General features: G+C 43.3%; 5 protein-coding genes and 1 long non-coding RNA gene across 8 annotated transcripts in view; 4 read left to right on the forward strand and 2 right to left on the reverse strand.

The window, feature by feature from the left end:
- The window catches only part of H1-5 (H1.5 linker histone, cluster member), a 291,143-nt gene extending 280,448 nt beyond the window's left edge, over positions 1-10,695 (forward strand). The window contains exons 2-4 of one of the 3 annotated variants that reach the window (XR_011995633.1): positions 3,159-3,295; positions 4,542-4,775; positions 8,193-10,695. The gene's annotated coding sequence lies outside the window, so the exon portion shown is untranslated. Of the gene's footprint in view, positions 1-3,158; positions 4,776-8,192 lie in introns of all 3 variants that reach the window. The other 2 variants (XM_072728905.1, XM_072728904.1) reach the window with 2 other exon arrangements.
- LOC112910307 (histone H2A type 1-H) lies at positions 155-1,894 on the forward strand. Its single transcript, XM_025986553.2, has one exon. It carries the CDS (start codon positions 155-157, stop codon positions 545-547), a length of 393 nt encoding a protein of 130 aa, XP_025842338.2. The 3' UTR covers positions 548-1,894.
- A 1,237-nt stretch (positions 10,696-11,932) lies between the features above and the next one.
- On the forward strand, positions 11,933-12,244 carry LOC112910328 (histone H4). The gene has a single exon (XM_025986577.2). It carries the CDS (start codon positions 11,933-11,935, stop codon positions 12,242-12,244), a length of 312 nt encoding a protein of 103 aa, XP_025842362.2.
- A 2,127-nt stretch (positions 12,245-14,371) lies between these two features.
- Positions 14,372-14,752, reverse strand: LOC112910319 (histone H2B type 1-L). Its single transcript, XM_025986567.2, has one exon. It carries the CDS (start codon positions 14,750-14,752, stop codon positions 14,372-14,374), a length of 381 nt encoding a protein of 126 aa, XP_025842352.2.
- A 304-nt stretch (positions 14,753-15,056) lies between these two features.
- Positions 15,057-15,484, forward strand: LOC112910314 (histone H2A type 1-E-like). The gene has a single exon (XM_025986561.2). The coding sequence runs from the start codon at positions 15,078-15,080 to the stop codon at positions 15,462-15,464; it is 387 nt and encodes a 128-aa protein (XP_025842346.1). The 5' UTR covers positions 15,057-15,077; the 3' UTR covers positions 15,465-15,484.
- A 1,403-nt stretch (positions 15,485-16,887) lies between these two features.
- On the reverse strand, positions 16,888-18,751 carry LOC112910336 (uncharacterized). Its single transcript, XR_003233239.2, has 3 exons — positions 18,625-18,751; positions 18,315-18,387; positions 16,888-17,336 (listed from the first exon to the last, which is right to left on the reverse strand). It is a non-coding gene; the product is annotated as an uncharacterized lncRNA (long non-coding RNA).
- Between the last annotated feature and the right edge of the window lie 867 nt (positions 18,752-19,618).

Here is a 19,618-nt window from a genome sequence, read left to right on the forward strand (position 1 = left end):
AAGTGTAGTTGAAAACCAGAGTTGCATTGGTTTAGGTGAAACTGTAATTTTAGCCAATGGCACAGCTTCATTTTTGTGCCCATTAGAGACTATAAGTAGGGTACCTCTGGTTGCTTCAACTCACCCTATTCTGGTTTGCCCCTTTTCCTCCGTCATGTCAGGTCGCGGGAAGCAGGGCGGCAAGGCTCGCGCCAAGGCCAAGACGCGCTCGTCGCGGGCCGGCCTCCAGTTCCCGGTGGGCCGCGTCCACCGCCTGCTCCGCAAGGGCAACTACGCGGAGCGGGTCGGGGCGGGCGCGCCGGTGTACCTGGCGGCCGTGCTGGAGTACCTGACGGCCGAGATCCTGGAGCTGGCGGGCAACGCGGCCCGCGACAACAAGAAGACGCGCATCATCCCGCGCCACCTGCAGCTGGCCATCCGCAACGACGAGGAGCTCAACAAGCTGCTGGGCCGCGTGACCATCGCGCAGGGCGGCGTCCTGCCCAACATCCAGGCCGTGCTGCTGCCCAAGAAGACCGAGAGCCACCACAAGGCCAAGAGCAAGTAGTGGCCTACATAAAACCTTTCACAGTAGTTGGAGCAAGTCGAATCCAAACAAAAGGCTCTTTTCAGGGCCACCTATATTTTCTGGAAAGAGCTTGACATGGTTGGTAGTTTTACTATTCTAGGTTGGAAGAGCGCCATGGATTTAAAGCAAGTAATCCGCGGTAATTGGAAACGGACTTCAAACGTATGTTGCTCAATTGTTAACCTAGTCCCTGTGCGTGTACAGGAAGCTATTAGATTTTGTCCGTTAGTGAAATTTTTTGGTGCAGAAAAGTTGCACCGGCCGGCTCAGCCAGAAGCTGGCCACCAAGGCGGCCCGCAAGAGCGCGCCGGCCACCGGCGGCGTCAAGAAGCCGCACCGCTACCGGCCCGGCACGGTGGCCCTGCGCGAGATCCGGCGCTACCAGAAGTCCACGGAGCTGCTGATCCGCAAGCTGCCGTTCCAGCGCCTGGTGCGCGAGATCGCGCAGGACTTCAAGACCGACCTGCGCTTCCAGAGCTCGGCTGTCATGGCGCTGCAGGAGGCGTGCGAGGCCTACCTGGTGGGGCTCTTCGAGGACACCAACCTGTGCGCCATCCACGCCAAGCGCGTCACCATCATGCCCAAGGACATCCAGGTCCCCTACAGCTTACTGGGGAGCTTCGTTACAGGATTGTCTTCCCCCACCCGAAGGCTGTCAAGAGTCACACCCATTTTTCCCAACAGTACAGATGCTTAGAGACCCTGCCCTCACTTTTAGGATGAGCCTAAAAACGTCAGGGTTGTGGCCTCCATGTAATTTCTATCCCTCCTTAAGGAAGTCAAAACATTTAAGGAATGTTTACCATAACTATTGCCATTGAAATGTAAGGTGTTGCTAGTCACACAGGCTGGCCTGCCTGACAGACTTAAAGGTACGTGTGTGCGGAGTAAAGAAAATACTAAAAAATGGAGGATTCTCGTATGGTTTGACCAAAGGCTGCTTACGAATGAAGGGTAGTGTGCTGTGGGCTGCTGACAAACCTTGGGCCCTGGGCCAAGATGGCAGGATTAGCTAATGGAGGAAGGTCAGTTGATGTGCATTACATCTTTTGTCATTGTTGTAATTAAACAAGGAAAAACCCTGCCAAAGGTTTTTGTTGCCCAGAGCACAGACTCTTGCCTCTGACTATTCAATGAACTCCTTTAACTGTCATCTCAAAAAGAAAAAAAAAAAAGTGATCTTAGTTTTTTCTTGAATGTCATGGACACCTTGCCTTACTGTTGACATTTATGGAAATCCTCAGAATAATATTTGAAGTGTATAAAGTGCAAAAATTGTATCCCATTACTCATCTGTGTTTTTAAAAATAAATTTGATGAGTGACATATGTGCTTAATTATTAACACATTATGTAATGCAATCTTGATGAGCCTAATAATTGATGGCAATTATTAGACGAGTAAATAATGGTTCAAGATAATTTGGCAGTTGTTATGAGAAATGAGATATCTGTGAATTCCATTGGGTGACAAAGTCACAGGTACTGAGGTTTGTGGCTTAAATTCATTGCAAAGGGAAATACTGAAATTCAGTCAGAGATAAATTATATTTTTCCCTATCTCAGCTCGTGGTGTTCCTCCTCCTCCTCACCACCACCACCACCCCAACCATGCACTGCTGATTTTCATCCTCAGAGGTATTGTGTATATGAGCTCCAGTTTAAAAACCCTTGCTCTATAGTTTGTGCCCAATGATTTGCAACCTAATTATAATTTTTTTCCCTGAAAGTGTCTCTTTCTAACTGGGATTTCTTTAACACTTAAAGTCTAGTAATAAGTCGTATTAATATTCATATTCTTGTACTTAAAATATAACTTTTTTTTAGGTAAAATATAACTTCTAATCCTAGTATAACTATGACTTCTTGGAATAAAATAAATGATGACAACAATATCTAACAATGATAGGCACTCAAACGCACCCTCATAGTAAAATATTTGACTTTTTGATGGGCTTTTTAGAAGCTGTGTAACCCAAATAATTTTACTCATTATTCCATTGTTCTGTCTTTAAATATGTCTTCCAATTAAAGGGAAAGAAAAATAATTTTTCCTCTACTCTTCTGAGTGTTTGGCTGAGATCCCTATAAATAAAAGACAGTTTTTGCAAGAGAAAAGCACACAGATGTTTATTCCCATTGTTAAACAACAAAAATTGAACTGAATACATGTAAAGGTCAAGTTGGCTTTATTCGATGATTCAGGGATCAGGCAGTGTCCCATTCAGCAACAGAAAGGAGTTCTGCTGAGTTCCAGAAAAGGAAGGCTTTTAAAGGTGGAAAGGTGGCAGAAAAGGAAGATTTCTTAACAAGAGAAAAATCTAACTTAATAGCATTTGTACAGGGAATCCACACAGACATGGAAATTCCAAAGACAGTGAAGGCAAAACAAGGCATATATCTCATTCTGAACTAAGGAGAAGGGGTCTAGGATTTCCAAGGGAAGGAATGCACTTCACAGGCTGATAAGAAGATGTTTGGTAATTAGATGTTTGCCCTGCCGTACAGGCGAGTCACTCAGATAAAATTGATCTCTGTTAATAACAGTTTTCTGTCAAAGACTAATTTAGATTTTTTTTTTTTTTTTTAAGATTCTTCTACGTAGTTAAGGGAGAGAAAGTTTCTCTGAGCCCTCAGGGTCTTAATTGCCTTCTTCTACAAATGATCTCATCAAAGCGGCAGCTCCTGGGGCATCCTGACCTTGGCCCCTTTAAGGCAAAGACAAAAGGTGAGCGGAAGTCAGTTATGTGAAAGTTACCAGGAAAACAAGAATCAAGTATGTTAGGAAGATTTAAGGTGGTGCCTTCTCCATTGATATGGGTCTAAAGCTTTTCGACTGGTGTTGGTGGGTGAACTGGGAGGCCCTGGGCCCTGAAGTCTGGACCCAACTCCTATCAAAGATGTTGTAGAAGACTCCAGGTCTCCTCTCAAGAAAGAATCTGAGGGCAGACACCCCACAGTGTATGAGGGGTGCAAGCAGCAAAGTTTATTAAAACAGAAGTATACTATCAAGAAGTGAGAGCATGGTGAGCTCAAGAAAGCAAGCTGTGTGAACTAGGGTTCGAGTTTCTATCTTTTATTGATGGTTGTTAAAAAGGGGCAGGATATTTATTACCTGGGGCTGGAAGCAGGGTTTCCTGCTTTTCTTCATTATTTGACCAGGGGTATCCTGTGGTGGCTCCGCCACCTGGGGCCCATCTGGCTCCTCCTGGAGTGCTTCCGGGACAGGCCTGGACCCTCGCCACCGCTGGCCACCGCCTTCTCCTTGCTGGCCTCCAGCATCCTGTTAGAGCCTCACTAACTGCCTGCTCCGACACTGGGATTAACCTTTGTCTTTCCTAGTAGAGAGGAAAGGAGAGGCAGCTTTGTAAATCTACTTCCTGCTTTTAGGGAAGTAAGCAGGGAGGCAATGGAGCTTTTCTTACATCTGCTTCACCTCAGACACTTTCAGCTCAAAATAAAACTTATGCCAGAGTGGAATGAATGTTTCCTGGGTAGCCTATTCTGCTTCCTTTGAATACTTAATGTTAATATTTTCTTAATATTTGTTAGTACAGTATTAGATCTGTATTTAAAAAAATCTGAAATCTGCTTTATATTTCTAATTAATATACAGAATGTTTTTAAACAAAAGTTGATAGCAAATTAAAGCTCTTTCTTTACAATATATTTAAGGCTTTTTTTTTCCATTTTAAATGTAATATTCTGGGTTAATGTAATTGAGCACTTTTTCTCATGTTTGTAGATATTTATATATCCATTACAGATGATTTGGATGATCTATCCAAGTTATATGGACTTGATGAGAACCTTTTATAACAATACAGAGAGACATTAAGAAAACCACTTGGATGTGGTGGGGAGACTGGGGGGAAAGATTGCAAGAGGAGGGAATGACAGTTATCCATTCACCCTTTAGTCTGATAACCTGCCCTGCCTTGGCTAGATTCTGGTCCTTTCCCTTTTTCTTCCAGGGGCCAGCTTATCTACCTACTAATGAAAATACACTCCATCAAGAACGTGATTATGTTCCCTAATCAATTTATTTGTGGGCTGCAACCCAAATCAAAGGGGAATAGGAGATCTGGATTTCTTTCATGGGGAATGACATCTAAAAGCAAACTGGAAGACGTTGACCTCAATGACCCTTCTTGGAAATAATATGCAACATAAACACTGAAAATTTGTATCATTGTACCGGAACTAAGGTGAGTTCTCTCCTGGAGGTGGGGGCGGGGGGGGGGGAGCACAGATAGAAGCTGCACCAGGAGGTTGGCTGAGCATCTGACTCTTGATTTTGTCTCAGGTCCTGATCTCGGGGTCATGGGATCCAGCCCTGTATTGGGCTCTGTGCACAGCACAGATTCCGCTTGTCCCTCTCCCTCTGCTCCCCTCACCTCTAAAATAAGTAAACACTTAAAAAAGAAAGAAGAAAGGGAAGGGAAGGGAAGGGAAGGGAAGGGAAGGGAAGGGGAAAAAGAATGAAGCTGCACCAGGAGAGCTGTCCCACAAAGGAAGCTTTATGTGCAGCAAATAAGGAGATATGGGGAAAATCTTCCAAAGCCATGTCTCCTCAAACAAGGGTGAATGGGTTCCTTTTTATTTAGGGCTAGGATGGATATTTAGAAAGGGGAGCCTTGTCATTGTATGCAATGGCAGCTAGATAGTAGCATATACAATTTAAGGAAACACACCTAGACACCCTCTGTAAAAGAGCCTTGTGCTCCTCCAAAGGCAGAGATATTAGTATTGTAATGAGGTACAGGTAACTGTTGGTGACTCCAGGGGTCACTCCACGGTCCACCTGTGCAGGTCAGAATCAGGATAAGTTCAAACTGGTTTGGGTGGTCTGGGCAGTTGCTAATGCTTGAGGTGTAGTTTCAATTTCCCTGCCCGGGATATTATGCCCCTTGGGTCTTTTGCCTGAATTGAAAGATAAGCTGGAAAGAAGAGCTGAAGGAAAAATGTGGGGCAAAGGTCAGTGGGTACAAGCAGGCGGGCAGTCAAGGTCAGGTCTTGGGGGCTAGCTGGTGACATTGTCACTTTCCTCCAGGAATGCATCACTTTCCTCCTAAATTTCCATCTGGTAAAGAATGAAAAGACCAAATTCTCCGCCAAAAATTTGGTTAAGGGTGACTCAGGAGGTTAAGAGTCTGCCTTGGGCTCAGGTCATGATCTCAGAGTCCTGAGATTGAGCCCCACCTCAGGCCCCCTGCTCAGTGGAAAGCCTGCTTCTCCCTCTCCCTCTCCCTCTGCCTTTCCCAGTGCATGCTTTCACTCTCTCAAATAAATACAATCTTCAAAAAAATTTTTTTGGTTAAGATGAACCTCTGTGGATTTATTCTGAAGAGATATTTGGTCAATTGCATGAAGACATATGTTCAAGGTGATTGCACCATTTTTTTAATACCAGATTTCATCAAATCTAAAACACCTAAGTAGGCAAGCAAAATAGATGATTATGTGCCAATAATCTGTTAAAAAATAAAATTAAACCAGATAAGTTTGAAGATCTAATTGACTTCATTAAATGTTTCCCAATTGGGCAGCATCTGAGGAGCTGTACAAAATGGAATGTTGTTGTAAAGAAGGGTGAGGCAAGAAAATTATAAACAAAAGCAAAGAAAGGATTGTTTTAGGCCAGATCCACCTCTTAGGGGAAAGGCCAGGGGGTCAGATTACGCAGATTACCTTGTCTTCTTTTTGGGGGTGGAGAAGGGTCCCTGAGACAGATTACCTCTTTGGTGCTTATCAGAAAATTTCTAATGGACTGGTAAAAATTTACATTTCTGGGGAAAGTTGAAACTACAATTCGATTCATGATTAAGCCCTGGTTGCTGACCTGGGTTTTTAACCTAAGTGACGCCATTTTGGGCCTGTGGTTTTCTTTTTAGCAAAAGAAATACCAACTATACGTATAATATGCTGTTCATTTTATATTACACACATTTTAGACACAAAAATATGGTGGCATTAATTTGGAAACATGAGTTTTTTTGTTTTGTTTTGTTTTGTTTTGAGATTTTGTTTATTTATTCATGAGAGACACAGAGAAAGAGGCAGAGATACAGGCAGAGGGAGAAGCAGGCTCCCTGCGGGAAACCCAATATGGGACTTGATTCTAGGACCCCGGGATCACGACCTGAGCGGAAGACAGATGATCTAACACTGAGCCACCCACAGCCACCCAGGTATCCCTGGAAACATGAGTTTCAATGAAGAAGGTAATTAATTACAAAATTCTCCATAAAATGGAAAAATATCACCTATTGAAGATAAGTCATTCATTGCCTCAAAAACTACTAGGTCACACCAAGCTAGACATTGCACATACCAAGAGAATAAGGCAACTTCCTTGCCTTCGTAGCCTATATATTCCAGCAAGAAACAAAATAAGATCTTTAAAAATATTACATTTTAGGTTGTGATCAGAGTTGTAAGGAAAATTAAATCAGGTTCCTAGGCTATAGAGGCGCAGGAGCAGCTGTGCATGTTCCCTTTTGGGTGACAATAAGCATTTCTTGGGCTGCTTGTAACAATTCACCACCAAGTCTTTCAATAATAGAAATGTATTCTTACACAGTTCTGCAGGTCAGAAGCTCAAGATCAAGGAGCTACCAGAGCTGTTCCTTCTGGAGGCTGCCAGGGAGAAACCATTCCATGCCTTGGGCCTAGCTCCTGGGGGTGGATAGCAACACTGTGTGTTCCTTGGCTTGTTTGCAGCTGCTTGCAACAGCTTATCTCCAATACCTACCTTGAGCTTCACCTAGCCTTCTTCCCTGTGTGTGCCTTCCTTCCACATATAAGGACACCAATCATTAGATATAAGGTCCACACTAAATCCAGGATGATTTCATCTCAAGATCTTTAATAAATACATCTGCAAAAACCCTATTTCTAAATAAAGTGACATTCAGAGGAAACCGAGGTAGATAATAAACTGGGAGTGGGGGAAGGAAACGATTCAACCCACTGCAATGACCCTGGAAAAATGCTGACCAGATGGTATTTAAGCAGAGAGTTGAATAATATCAGATGGTAAATTATGTCATTCTTTTGGGGGATGTATTCTTTTTGTTTGTTTGTGTGTCAAGTTTTTATTTAAATTCAAGTTTAGGTAGAGTATAATATTAGATTAGTATCAGGAGTATAATTTAGTGATTCACCACTTAACACCCAGTGCTCATTACCACAAGTGCCCTCAGTGCCCATCACCCAATTACCCTATCCCCCCACCATCACCCTCAACAACCCTGTTTGTTCCTTCTAGTTCAGAGTCTGTTTTATGGTTTGCATCTCTTTTCCCCCATGCTTCTCTCTTTTGTTTCCTAAATTCCACAGATGAGTGAAACCATATGGTATTTGCCTTTCTCTGACTGACTTATTTCACTCATCATTATACCCTCTAGTCCCATCCACAATCCTTTTGGTAAGATTTCATTCCTTTTGATGGCTGAGTAATATATATATATATTGTGTGTGTGTGTGTGTTTCTTTGCTATATATATATATATATATATATATATATATATATATATACCAACTTCAACTTCTTTTCCAGTCATCAACAGTATAAGAGGATTCCCTTCTCCACATCCTCACCAACATCTGTTATTTCCTGACAGGTGTGCAGGAGGAAGTCTTCTAAGAAGATAATGCAAATACATGAGGCCATCATATACATGAAATATTTCATCAGGATCAGAAAGCATAAGGAAGTTCAAGATCAAGTCTAAGATCAAGAATGTGTAGCAAAGATCAAGAGCAGAAGGAACAAGGGAAGAAAGTAAATTCACAGACACAGGCAGAGGTCAGATCATGCCAAGTTGAGTTTTGTAAATCATTTTATTTTTTTATTTATGAGAGACACAGAGAGAGAGAGAGAGGCAGAGACACAGGCAGAGGGCGAAGGAGGCTCCATGCATGGAGCCCAACCTGGGACTCAATTCCAGGACTCCAGGATCACATCCTGAGCCAAAGGCTGATGCTTAACTGCTGAGCCACCCAGGCATCCCTGTAAATCATTTTAAATGACCATTCTAAGTTTTGAACACAGGAATGGCATACCCAACTTATGTTTCTTTGGAAGTTCACTAAGGCAAGTATGTGGTAAATACAAAGTTCAGAAGTAAAGCTATAAATTTGGAAAGTATTGTAATCTGTTCAAGAGATAGTGGTGGCTTGGCCTAGTGGTAGGCCAAATACCTTGTTAGGCACAGGATATATTTTACAAGTGTAACTAAGAAATTTTGCTGCTGATTTGAGGTGTACTGTGTTGAGGAGGAAAAAAGAATTTCCTTCTACCCTTTTGAGTTCTTGGCTAAGATTCCCATAATAAAAGATTATTAAGAGAAAAACAACCAAAATTTTATCAACATGTATATACCTCATGTATACATGAAAGATATAAAAATGAATAAACATTCCAAAATGGCCAAGCGACAGCCTTATTTATATACCATCTTCAGCTAAAGACAAAAGAAAGAGGTATGTGTTGGGACAAGGGGATAGGAGGAGGACAGTTATGAGAAAAAATCAGGAAAAGCAAGACAAACAAAGATAAGGTTCGATATACACATTCAAGTAGGTGTCTTCTCCATTAAAATTCTCTTATAATGTAGTCTTCCTTCCTGGTACTTAGAAATGGTGATTTCCTTTATAAATGTAAATATCTTTTACTAAAAAGTAACTTCTATTTTCAGGAACAACTGGGCGACTCCGTGGTTGAGCATCTGCCTTTGGCTGAGGGCTTGATCCCTCATCCAGGGATCAAGTCCTACATCACGCTCCCAGGAGCCCACTTCTCCCTCTGCCTCTCTGTGTCTCTCATGAGCAAGCAAAAACTCTTTTAAAAAGCAAAAATAAAAGAACTTCTATTTTCAGACATCTTCCTGTATATGCCGTTTCTCAAAAATAATCAGTTCAAAATAATCCTTATGACAAAGAAGCATAATTTGGGGTGGCATATTCAACTACCCTTCAACTGTTGAAAGATACAAGGAAAATATCTTGATTTGAATGAAGTTTGTCTTGATCGATTAAAGTCAGGATTAGCAAACAGACCAAATAGCATTGTAATTTTACAAAATAATATACTGTAGGTTTATAGAAAAAGAAATGTCTTTGGATATCAATTTCAAAAACTATAAAGGGCCTGACCAAGTTTTCAGATAACAATCTATTGCTACTTTTATCATGACTAATTGCTATGCAAAAATCTATAACATCAGATGAAGAGGGAGGCTACTGGTTGGTGGGAATTTTACTGATTTTAAGTAAAGAGAGTAGGATCTATAAAATGTATTCCAATGAATTAATGTTGGTGAAATATAATGAAGAAGGAAAACAATAAGCATGAAGCCAGAGTATTATGCTCATCACAGGCCAGTCTTCTAAAGAAATGGCAAAGACAGAAAGATTTCTCACTTTTTTAGAGCTAAGTGGATACAGCTCTACCCACATTAGGTAGGTTTGTAATGTGGACTCAGATACCAGCTTAAGTTAGGTCCATTTTCCTTTCAAGAAAGTGGCAAATAGAGTCCTGTTTTCCTTGATGACTCAGATCCTGAGTTAAGAGGTGGCCAAAAAGTTACTTAGCCATAAAAAGGATTGACATACATTTGGAAAGGACAGAGAAAGAAATTCTGAAAGAGAAAAGGAAAATAGAGGAACCCGCAGGAAGAAGTAAGTCTCTTATTTTCTATGTTTCTTTGCTCTTAAATCAACCTATGCTATCCAGCCCTCTATAAAATATCCTGGATTTGCCTCTCACTAGTTGAATCAGTTTTGTTTCTTCAAGTGTTTGGCAAGTTTTCTTTTATTGCAACATAAATGCAGGGAAAAAATACAATATTCTAATGACACTTAAAATTACTTTTACTTATTTTTGAAATTTAAATGGAATACTTTGGAAGGTAATGGAATGTAATGCAACATTGCTTAAAGTAACTCATTGAAATACAGGGTAGCAAGAAAATAAGTGGATAACAAGGGGATTATATGGTAATGCTGAAAAAGCAATTAAAATTTTTCAGAATTTAAGCAATAGTAAAATTGTAGATATGTAAACTTTTAAAACTAAGTATATAAGTATATTCTTTTAATAAAGACTGTCTTAGAAAGACCAAAGTTTACTTTCTTTACTCTGCATTTGAATTTTCTATTTGTTCATTAAGGACAAATTAATTGCTCTTGTAATTAATGAAAGTTTAAAAAAAATTTAAATTATGTATTATCTAGGGAAAAAAAAAAAAACAAACCCTCTACAGAGATACACTTAAAGACCTAGCTTGGAGAGATTCGGTAGTTTTCAAGTTAGGAGGACACCATAATTCAAAGATAACAAATTTACCATAATAGATGTATAGCCAAATACTAAGATATCTTTCAATGTTACAAATAATCATAATACTTCAGCACTACAAATACACTGAACAGCAGAACAGTCAAAATTCAAGAAATAATTTTAAGTGAACTATTCGATATATGAACAATTAATTTCCTCAAATCAGTGGAGAAAATATTTGTAATACTGATTAGCCAGCTGGTTAATTTCTTAAAAGTTAATTCTCCATACAAGAAACCAGGTCTGGATTCTTACTAGTCACATTTTAAAAAATGGTTTTACTCATTATTAGTAAGATATCATAGGAACTGCTGTTGAAAATGAAAATTGTTGGGGATCGAGTCCCGGGATGGAATCCCATATCGGGCTCCCGGCGTGGAGCCTGTTTCTCTGTGAGCTTGTGTCTCTGCCTCTCTCTCTCTCTCTCTCTCTCTCTCTCTCATGAATAAATAAATAAAACCTTAAAAAAAATGAAAATTGGGAACCCTTTGGTGGAAGATAATATGTAGCCATATACCCAGGTCTTAAAATTCTCTATTTTATTAGCTCGTCTTGTTCTGCTTCTAGATAGTAAAGATTTGGAGCGTACGCGCCCCCCCCCCCCCCCCCCGGGTATAACAAGGAGAAAACCTTTACAAAATGGGGTACTCTTATGTCAATATTAGTAGAAAAAGAAAATGCATGCATGTATCTAGAGATAATAGAATATTCAGTGTTTTTTTTTTTTTTTCCTGTGCTTTTTAAAATGTATCCTATACAATGCTAAAGTTTTGTTTCATGAGGATGAGACGGGAAACATAAACGAGAAAAGGAGAAAAAATAGCCTTAGGTCTTGAGGATCCACAGCACTCGGAGAACAAAAGGTAGGCGCGAAACAGGCCTGTTTCTTCTAGGCCCCTCCTCCCACCAAGGGAGACTTCAAGCCACAGCGCTCTCGGTTTTCACTCCGGTCCGCAGAGGGAACCCTATAAGAGGGAGCTGCGCCGCCCTGGCTGCACTTTCGCTCGGGTTTTCGGAGAGATGTCAGGTCGGGGCAAGGGCGGGAAGGGGCTGGGCAAGGGCGGCGCCAAGCGCCACCGCAAGGTGCTGCGCGACAACATCCAGGGCATCACCAAGCCCGCCATCCGGCGGCTGGCCCGGCGCGGCGGCGTCAAGCGCATCTCGGGCCTCATCTACGAGGAGACCCGCGGGGTGCTCAAGGTGTTCCTGGAGAACGTGATCCGGGACGCCGTCACCTACACGGAGCACGCCAAGCGCAAGACGGTCACGGCCATGGACGTGGTCTACGCGCTCAAGCGCCAGGGCCGCACCCTCTATGGCTTCGGGGGTTAAAAACCAAAGTGGACTCCCATCCTGTACCAAAAAGGTCCTTTTTAGGGCCCCCAAGTTTTCACTGAAGGAGCTTTAGTGTTCGTCTGCAAACGGGTCTCGGTGGAGGCGCTCACTTCCTGATGCATCTTACAGGGTTAGTGCTGACCACAACTTCTGCGGACCAGCCGCTTTTCGCCGCGGAGTGGAATTGTGTGCAATCCTGTTGGCTTTGGCTCTGGCTCCTTTCTGGTCAAACTAGAAGGACCAGGCGCCACTCTTAATTGCTATTTTAGTATGTTTGCAGAATAAGCAAAGGGACAGGATCCATCCAATAAAAACCCTGAAAAATCTAGGATTGTATTTCTCCCCCCCCCCGTATTGCACAAGTACTCTGGTAGCTCTTCGTTACTCCCGATCTTCAACATTTCACTAGCGGCAGAGCAAATTTTATTGCCAGTCATTTGCTAAACAATGCTAAACAATCCATTTTAATTGCATTAGTTTTTAAAGATTTTGTTATGAGAGGCAAAGACCCAGACAGAAGTAGGCTACATACATGCAAGGAGCCCGATGTGGGACTGGATCCCGAGGCTTGGGAGTAACGCCCTGAGCTAAAGGCTTACGCAACCACTGAGCCACCCAGGCGTCCCATTGAATTGCATTTCTCATAATATAAAGTTGCTAATTTTCTTACAAGCTTTATGGCTATTTTGGAGTCCTGTCTTAGTAAAATTAGTAATGTTGGATTTGTATTTAGTTTTTACGAATGTTGCCTGTCAGGCCTAAGCACACAAATGTTAGGCTGCTTATCTCCTTAGTTGGTTTGCAGATTAATGCTTTTCTGAAATTACTATATTTACAGGCTGATCTTCCTATTTTAATAATAAACTAAGCGAATGTCTAAAATTTGCATGGCATTATAAAAGACAATGGCAGTTAAAGAAGAAATCATGCCGAATAGTTGATTCAAATTTGTGATAAATCCTTTCTGTGGATTCTCATGCACTAACGAGAGTTATTTTGGTCTTAAAATGGCAAAGTCACTGACAGCCAAGTCAAATAACCAAGTTACAAATGTTATATTCTATAATCCAAACCTGTAATAATTTAACTACTCTCTCTGGATAAAGAAGCCATCACAAAGAATGGGTTGCCACCATAGTCCTATACGGGAGACCTGAGGGAAATGTCAGGACAGGCACCAGATGTGCTTCTGACTATCCCAACCAGATCCTATTATTCCAATCCTTTCTACAATAGGTCTGAGGGCCTGAAGTTAACTTGTATTCTCGCACTCTATTAGCAGATATCATACTAGCTCTCTGGACAGCACAAAGTTAGCAGCTTGAAATCACAAAATTCCGATCAATGTTCTTGTACAAATAGGCAAACAGATGCACAAACTTTAGTTTGCTCAAATTGTTGCAGGCACTTGTGTACCACCTATCACATTATCTCTAGCACTATGCATGACAACCTAGTTAAGCTAGACACATAGCTTATGAGCCCTTCTTCCGGATGGTCTGCCATGCTCCCGACCCCATGTGGGCTACAGAGGCCAACTTTTTAAAGCTGGGTAAAAGCATTGATCTGCCAACTTAATGCCCCTTCCAACATGCAAGGTCTTTTTAATCACATCGAATCGTGTAGGACCTAACTACTGAGCTAAAAGGCTGACTTTAGGTGGTGGGTGGTCACTGGGATCTACTTTTAGTCATGTGAGCACATAGTAGAATTGCAACGGAGAGGGGCGACAAGTAGTGGGCTGCTAGGATTTAAGCAGGAAGCCACAGCTGCTCTCGCTCACAACCGAGATCCACTTTAGCGCCAGAGCCAGAAATCTTTTTGTGCGGAGTTATATTCACGTCGTTACGGCCGTGGAACTACATGCACACAGCATACACCGCGCAAGCCTGGCCTCCTAGCCAAAATCTTTAAAAACTAATGCAATTAAAATTAATTAATTAATGTCACTTACCAGCACAGTGCGCATTACCCAGGGCAGTGGAATCCTCACAACCGCCGCAAAGCAACTGCCTGAACTGAAGCCTAGATCCCGATCGTGAAATTCCAGCTCGATTAGTGACAACGTAGTGGCTCTGAAAAGAGCCTTTGGGGCTTGGGCAAGAAGACGCTTACTGGGCAAGTTTACTTGGCGCTGGTGTACTTGGTGACGGCCTTGGTGCCCTCGGACACGGCGTGCTTGGCCAGCTCCCCGGGCAGCAGCAGGCGCACGGCCGTCTGGATCTCCCTGGACGTGATGGTCGAGCGCTTGTTGTAATGCGCCAGGCGCGACGCCTCGCCCGCGATGCGCTCGAAGATGTCGTTGACAAACGAGTTCATGATGCCCATGGCCTTGGACGAGATGCCCGTGTCGGGGTGCACCTGCTTCAGCACCTTGTACACGTACACCGAGTAGCTCTCCTTGCGGCTGCGCTTGCGCTTCTTGCCGTCCTTCTTCTGCGCCTTGGTCACCGCCTTCTTGGAGCCCTTCTTCGGGGCCGGCGCGGACTTGGCAAGCTCGGGCATGATGGAGAGAAGACAGACGTTACTCAAAGAAGAGAAAAAAAGTGTAGTGTGAGCAAAGTGCCGCCGGTCCCTTTCATATAGAACCTCTCATGCAAATTAGGCGTAAGTTAAAGTCCTGTGTCTGATTGGTGACTATTCAAACCAACGTCAGAAATTAGTTGCCCAATCAAAATGCGAGAATCCGGAAGTTGCATTTCCATTGGTTAAGATAAAGCCGCAACCGTAACCAATGTAAAACCTTCTTTTTCGCGCCCAACAGCGGCTATAAAAAGTGCTGGACTCGGCTTTTGCTTTTGCCACCACTTGCATTGTGCTTGAGTTCCTGATGTCGGGACGCGGGAAGCAGGGCGGCAAGGCTCGCGCCAAGGCCAAGACGCGCTCGTCGCGGGCCGGCCTCCAGTTCCCGGTGGGCCGCGTCCACCGCCTGCTCCGCAAGGGCAACTACGCGGAGCGGGTCGGGGCGGGCGCGCCGGTGTACCTGGCGGCCGTGCTGGAGTACCTGACGGCCGAGATCCTGGAGCTGGCGGGCAACGCGGCCCGCGACAACAAGAAGACGCGCATCATCCCGCGCCACCTGCAGCTGGCCATCCGCAACGACGAGGAGCTCAACAAGCTGCTGGGCCGCGTGACCATCGCGCAGGGCGGCGTCCTGCCCAACATCCAGGCCGTGCTGCTGCCCAAGAAGACCGAGAGCCACCACAAGGCCAAATGAGCGGCTAGTTAGAGACGTTCCAAATCAAAGGCTCTTTTCAGAGCCACCTATAACCTCACAAAGAAAGCTGCTGTGCTGGTCTGCATTTTCGCTTTTTGGTGATACTATTTATTGTGAAGTGCTTCTGTCTTGAGAAAAACGTAGGCTGACCTAAAGAAAGGGACAGCTTGAAGATTGGCAGGGGCTAAGCTAGAAGGTTCTGGAGGGCTTATTCAGAAGTTCCAGATGGAAGCAGACAGGCAAATCCCTGAACCCATTTTAATTACAATGCTATCCACTAGTTTTAAGCGGCCAAAAGTACAGAATGGAGTGACTACTCCCAAGACCAACGATATGAGTATACTAGAAAAGTTATGGTTTAAATAATCCTAATTTTCACTGGATGTTGGAATTCTTAGTGGTCATTGCTATTTTATTTAGAATTTCATTCTGAAGGGAGTTACTGTCTGATATATTGATTAAAGATAAGCAGAACTTACTGAATCCCATTACCAGTAAATTCTTGATCCTGTTTATTGGGGCACATGTATTTGCTTAATTTATTCTTAAAGCAATGGTTGCAACCTAGAAAATCTGCCTGCGTGAAAAACTTCTAGGTGAGAGAGACAAACACAAAGGTACAATAGGTTAGGTGATAAACCTATAAGGAAGGTAGAGAAGCTATTGAGCATAATGGGGACTCTTTTATTTTAGATAAAGATTGAGTGTAGATAATTTTAGAGATTTTACCTGATCAGAGACCCACATAAACCAAAAAACTGAGCCAGGTAGATATTAAAGGAGGAGAATCCCAAGTAGAGGGAACTGAAAATGTAAAAGCCTTAAGACAGGAAACGTGCGTGGCCTTTGCTGGGAACAGCCAGCAGCACCATAAGGCTCTGATGTAAAAGCAGGAGGTGGGGAGCACAATATAGGACTTTGTAGGGTGTGTAAATTAATGTGTATGAGTAATCAAAAGTAATAGCAGTCCTAATCTCTGAGATAAGAATTTTGTTACTACAAATCAGCTAGATGTGAAAATCTATGGACTCCAACTTTTTAAGTATATAGAAAGAAAACCACTATAAAAGTAGTATTAACTTGAGCACGCAGTTCACAAAGATTTAGGAGCACACAGTTTTTAATTCAAATACATACAGATTTATTTGCTACTGAATGGAGGGAAGAAATTCCTGTCCAAGTTTCTTCTAGCAGTACTAAGAATTAAATTGACATGAGACAGATTAACAGGAGAAAAACAGTTTTATTATGTGCATAGGGAGGTCTCCTAATGAAATTGAGACCTGAATGAATGATCAAGGTGGGCAGTTTTTATACATTTTAGACAAAGAGACAAAAAACTTTGTGGGGATTTGAGAGGATAAAGAAAACCAATGTCTGGGGGCCTGATTTAGTAAAGAATTTTAAGTAAAAGTTGGGCTGAGGTTAGTAGATTAGTAAAGAGGTCACAAGGTTTGTTTCTACAGCTTTCTTGCCTGTAAATTTCCTATGTCTGGTGATAAGGATATCTTTTACTTCTTAGTACAGGGAGGGCACCTTTCATAGGGGAGATTGGTTTCCTGCTTTCAGGAGGACAGAGGAGGCGAGGGTGTGATGTCCTTGCACTTGCTGTTTCCTGAGTAGCTTCCATTCAAAATAATCTCTATGCCCTCGTGGTACACTGTGGGCCCCTACACTATTTCTAGTCTTTGCTTGAAGAAGCTCTATTGAATAAAAGAATAGGGATCCCTGGGTGGCGCAGCGGTTTGGCGCCTGCCTTTGGCCCAGGGCGCCATCCTGGAGATCCGGGATCGAGTCCCACGTCGGGCTCCCGGTGCATGGAGCCTGCTTCTCCCTCTGCCTGTGTCTCTGCCTCTCTCTCTCACTGTGTGCCTATCATAAAAAAAAAAAAAAAAAAAAAAAAAAGAATAAAATGCAAGAGACCCAGGACATACAGCTTACGGTGACAGCCATGCAGGTTGGGTTCTCTGGGAGCAGATGCCAAGATGGAGTTTTGGGTGCAAGATGTGATTAGGGACCAACAGCTGCGAAAGGAGGAACAGGAACGAGGATGGGACAGGAGAGAATGTCTAACGGGGGCTCAGAGGCAGACAAATGTGGGAGCTCTGATGCCGGGGGTGCCTGTCAGCAATGCCCCACACTGAGCAAAATTTCCCCTGGACCAGTCTTTGTGTCCCCACTTTGCTCTGTCCGGGCTGTGGGCTGCCCAGGAGAAGGGCATGACCTTCAGTTAGATAAAGCTCTGCCACTCAGGCAAGGCCCCAGGGAGCTCAGCAATGCCCAGATTCTGACCATACCCACTCTGCAGCTGGGATGCAGGTCTTTCCTGGAGGGCTGCAGGGGGCAGGTGGGGGGCTCTGGGCACCGCATTTTTATCTCTGACATACATTAACATGAATAGAAATATCAAAATTATGTCTGACAGTATTTGTAAAACTTACTTTTTAGCATATATTGCTAGTACTAACTTCTTTACTTTCACTGGGGAATTCAAAAGGGATGTGTTTTCTTTTTAGAGAAATGAGACAACCGACAGACTTTCTGAAAATCTTTACTAACTTTATATACTCCTATAAGAGTCTTAGATCCTGCCATCATTGCAAATGGAAGGTGATATAAAACAATTATAAGGAGGATCTTCCACTGGCCTACTTTCCTTCCTCCAGAGCCAGCAACTCAGTTCACTTAGCCACTACTGGGAAAGAATCCAGTTTTAAAAAGAGTTTATAAGGGTGGAATCCCCAGGAGGAGTTTTGAGATTAGTGCTCTTATAAGAGGAAGAGACCAGAACACCTCCCTGCCCCCAGCCCACCCAAAAAAATCATATGACACACAGTGCGTTGACGATACCTGCAAGCTAGGAAACAGGTCCTGAGCAGACTGTCTGCTGGCACGTTGGTCTTCTACTTCTTAGGCTCCAGAGCTGTGAGAAATAACTGTGTTGCTGGGTAAGCAGTGGGGAGGGGAGAGGAAATCCTGGGCCCTGGGGCCTCATCCCAGCCACACCCAGACTTGCAGCACAGCTGACAAGTGACCCCAAGCTGGAAAATTTATCAAAGCAAAAAGTATAATCTCAAGATATAAGAGCAGGCAGCTCAAGGGAGAGAGAGCTGTGTGCCCCAGGGGTTGGGTTTCTATCTTTTTTTTTGACAATTGTTACCTCTGGGGCAATTGAAAAAAGAAGCAGGGGGCACCTCGGGTGGCTCAGTGGTTTAATGCCACCTTCAGTCCAGGGCCTGATCCTGGAGACCTGGGGTCGAGTCCCACGTCGGGCTCCCTGCGTGAAGCCTGCTTCTTCCTCTGCCCGTCTCTGTCTCTCATGAACAAATAAATAAAATCTTAAAAGAAAGAAAAGGGAAGCAGGATTTTGGGCTTTTTCTTCCTTATTTGACCAGGGTTTCCTGTCATGGCACTACCGTCTGGGGTCTGTCTGGTGTGATCTGGCTCCTCATGGAGTACTGCCAGGACAGGCCTGGACCTTCCCCATGGCTGGCCATGGCCTCCTCCTTGCTGGCCTCCAGGCATTCTGTTAGAGCCTCACTAACATCTGTTATTTAAGCCACCCAGCCTATGGTGTTTATCATACCATCTCCAACTGAATAAGACAAGAAAGTACACTTATTTCTTCAATCAGGTTCTCAATTTGTAAGAGATAACCCGTAAATCGGGATATTATCTACCCCAACACACAGCCCACACATCACTGCCTTCTCTTAACTATCTGGCCTGTATACTTTGGTCTAGATTGTGCAAAACTCGGGTGAGCATGTTCAAAAGAAGATGTTGAAAGATTTTAGCAGAGTAGTATCACGATCAGATTTGTACTAACAAATACCAAATGAGAAAGACCAAAACTAGATTTAATTATTCAGATAATATTTACAGTAGCAGATTCCTAAAAATGGGGATCACAGTTTTTTTGTTTTTAAAGATTTTATTTATTCATGAGAGACACAGAGAGAAAAGGCAGAGACACAGGCAGAGGGAAAAGCAGGGTCCATGCAGGGAGCCTGATGTGGGGACTTGATCCCAGGACTCCAAGATCACACCCTGGCCTGGGCCAAAGGCAGGCACAAAACCACTGAGCCACCCAGGGATCCCCAGGGGAGTCACAGTTAATACATACTTTCCCCATGTTCCACTCTTTTCCCCTT

Source organism: Vulpes vulpes, chromosome 12 (genome assembly GCF_048418805.1).
Source record: "Vulpes vulpes isolate BD-2025 chromosome 12, VulVul3, whole genome shotgun sequence".
Classification (NCBI taxonomy): Eukaryota; Metazoa; Chordata; class Mammalia; order Carnivora; family Canidae; genus Vulpes; species Vulpes vulpes.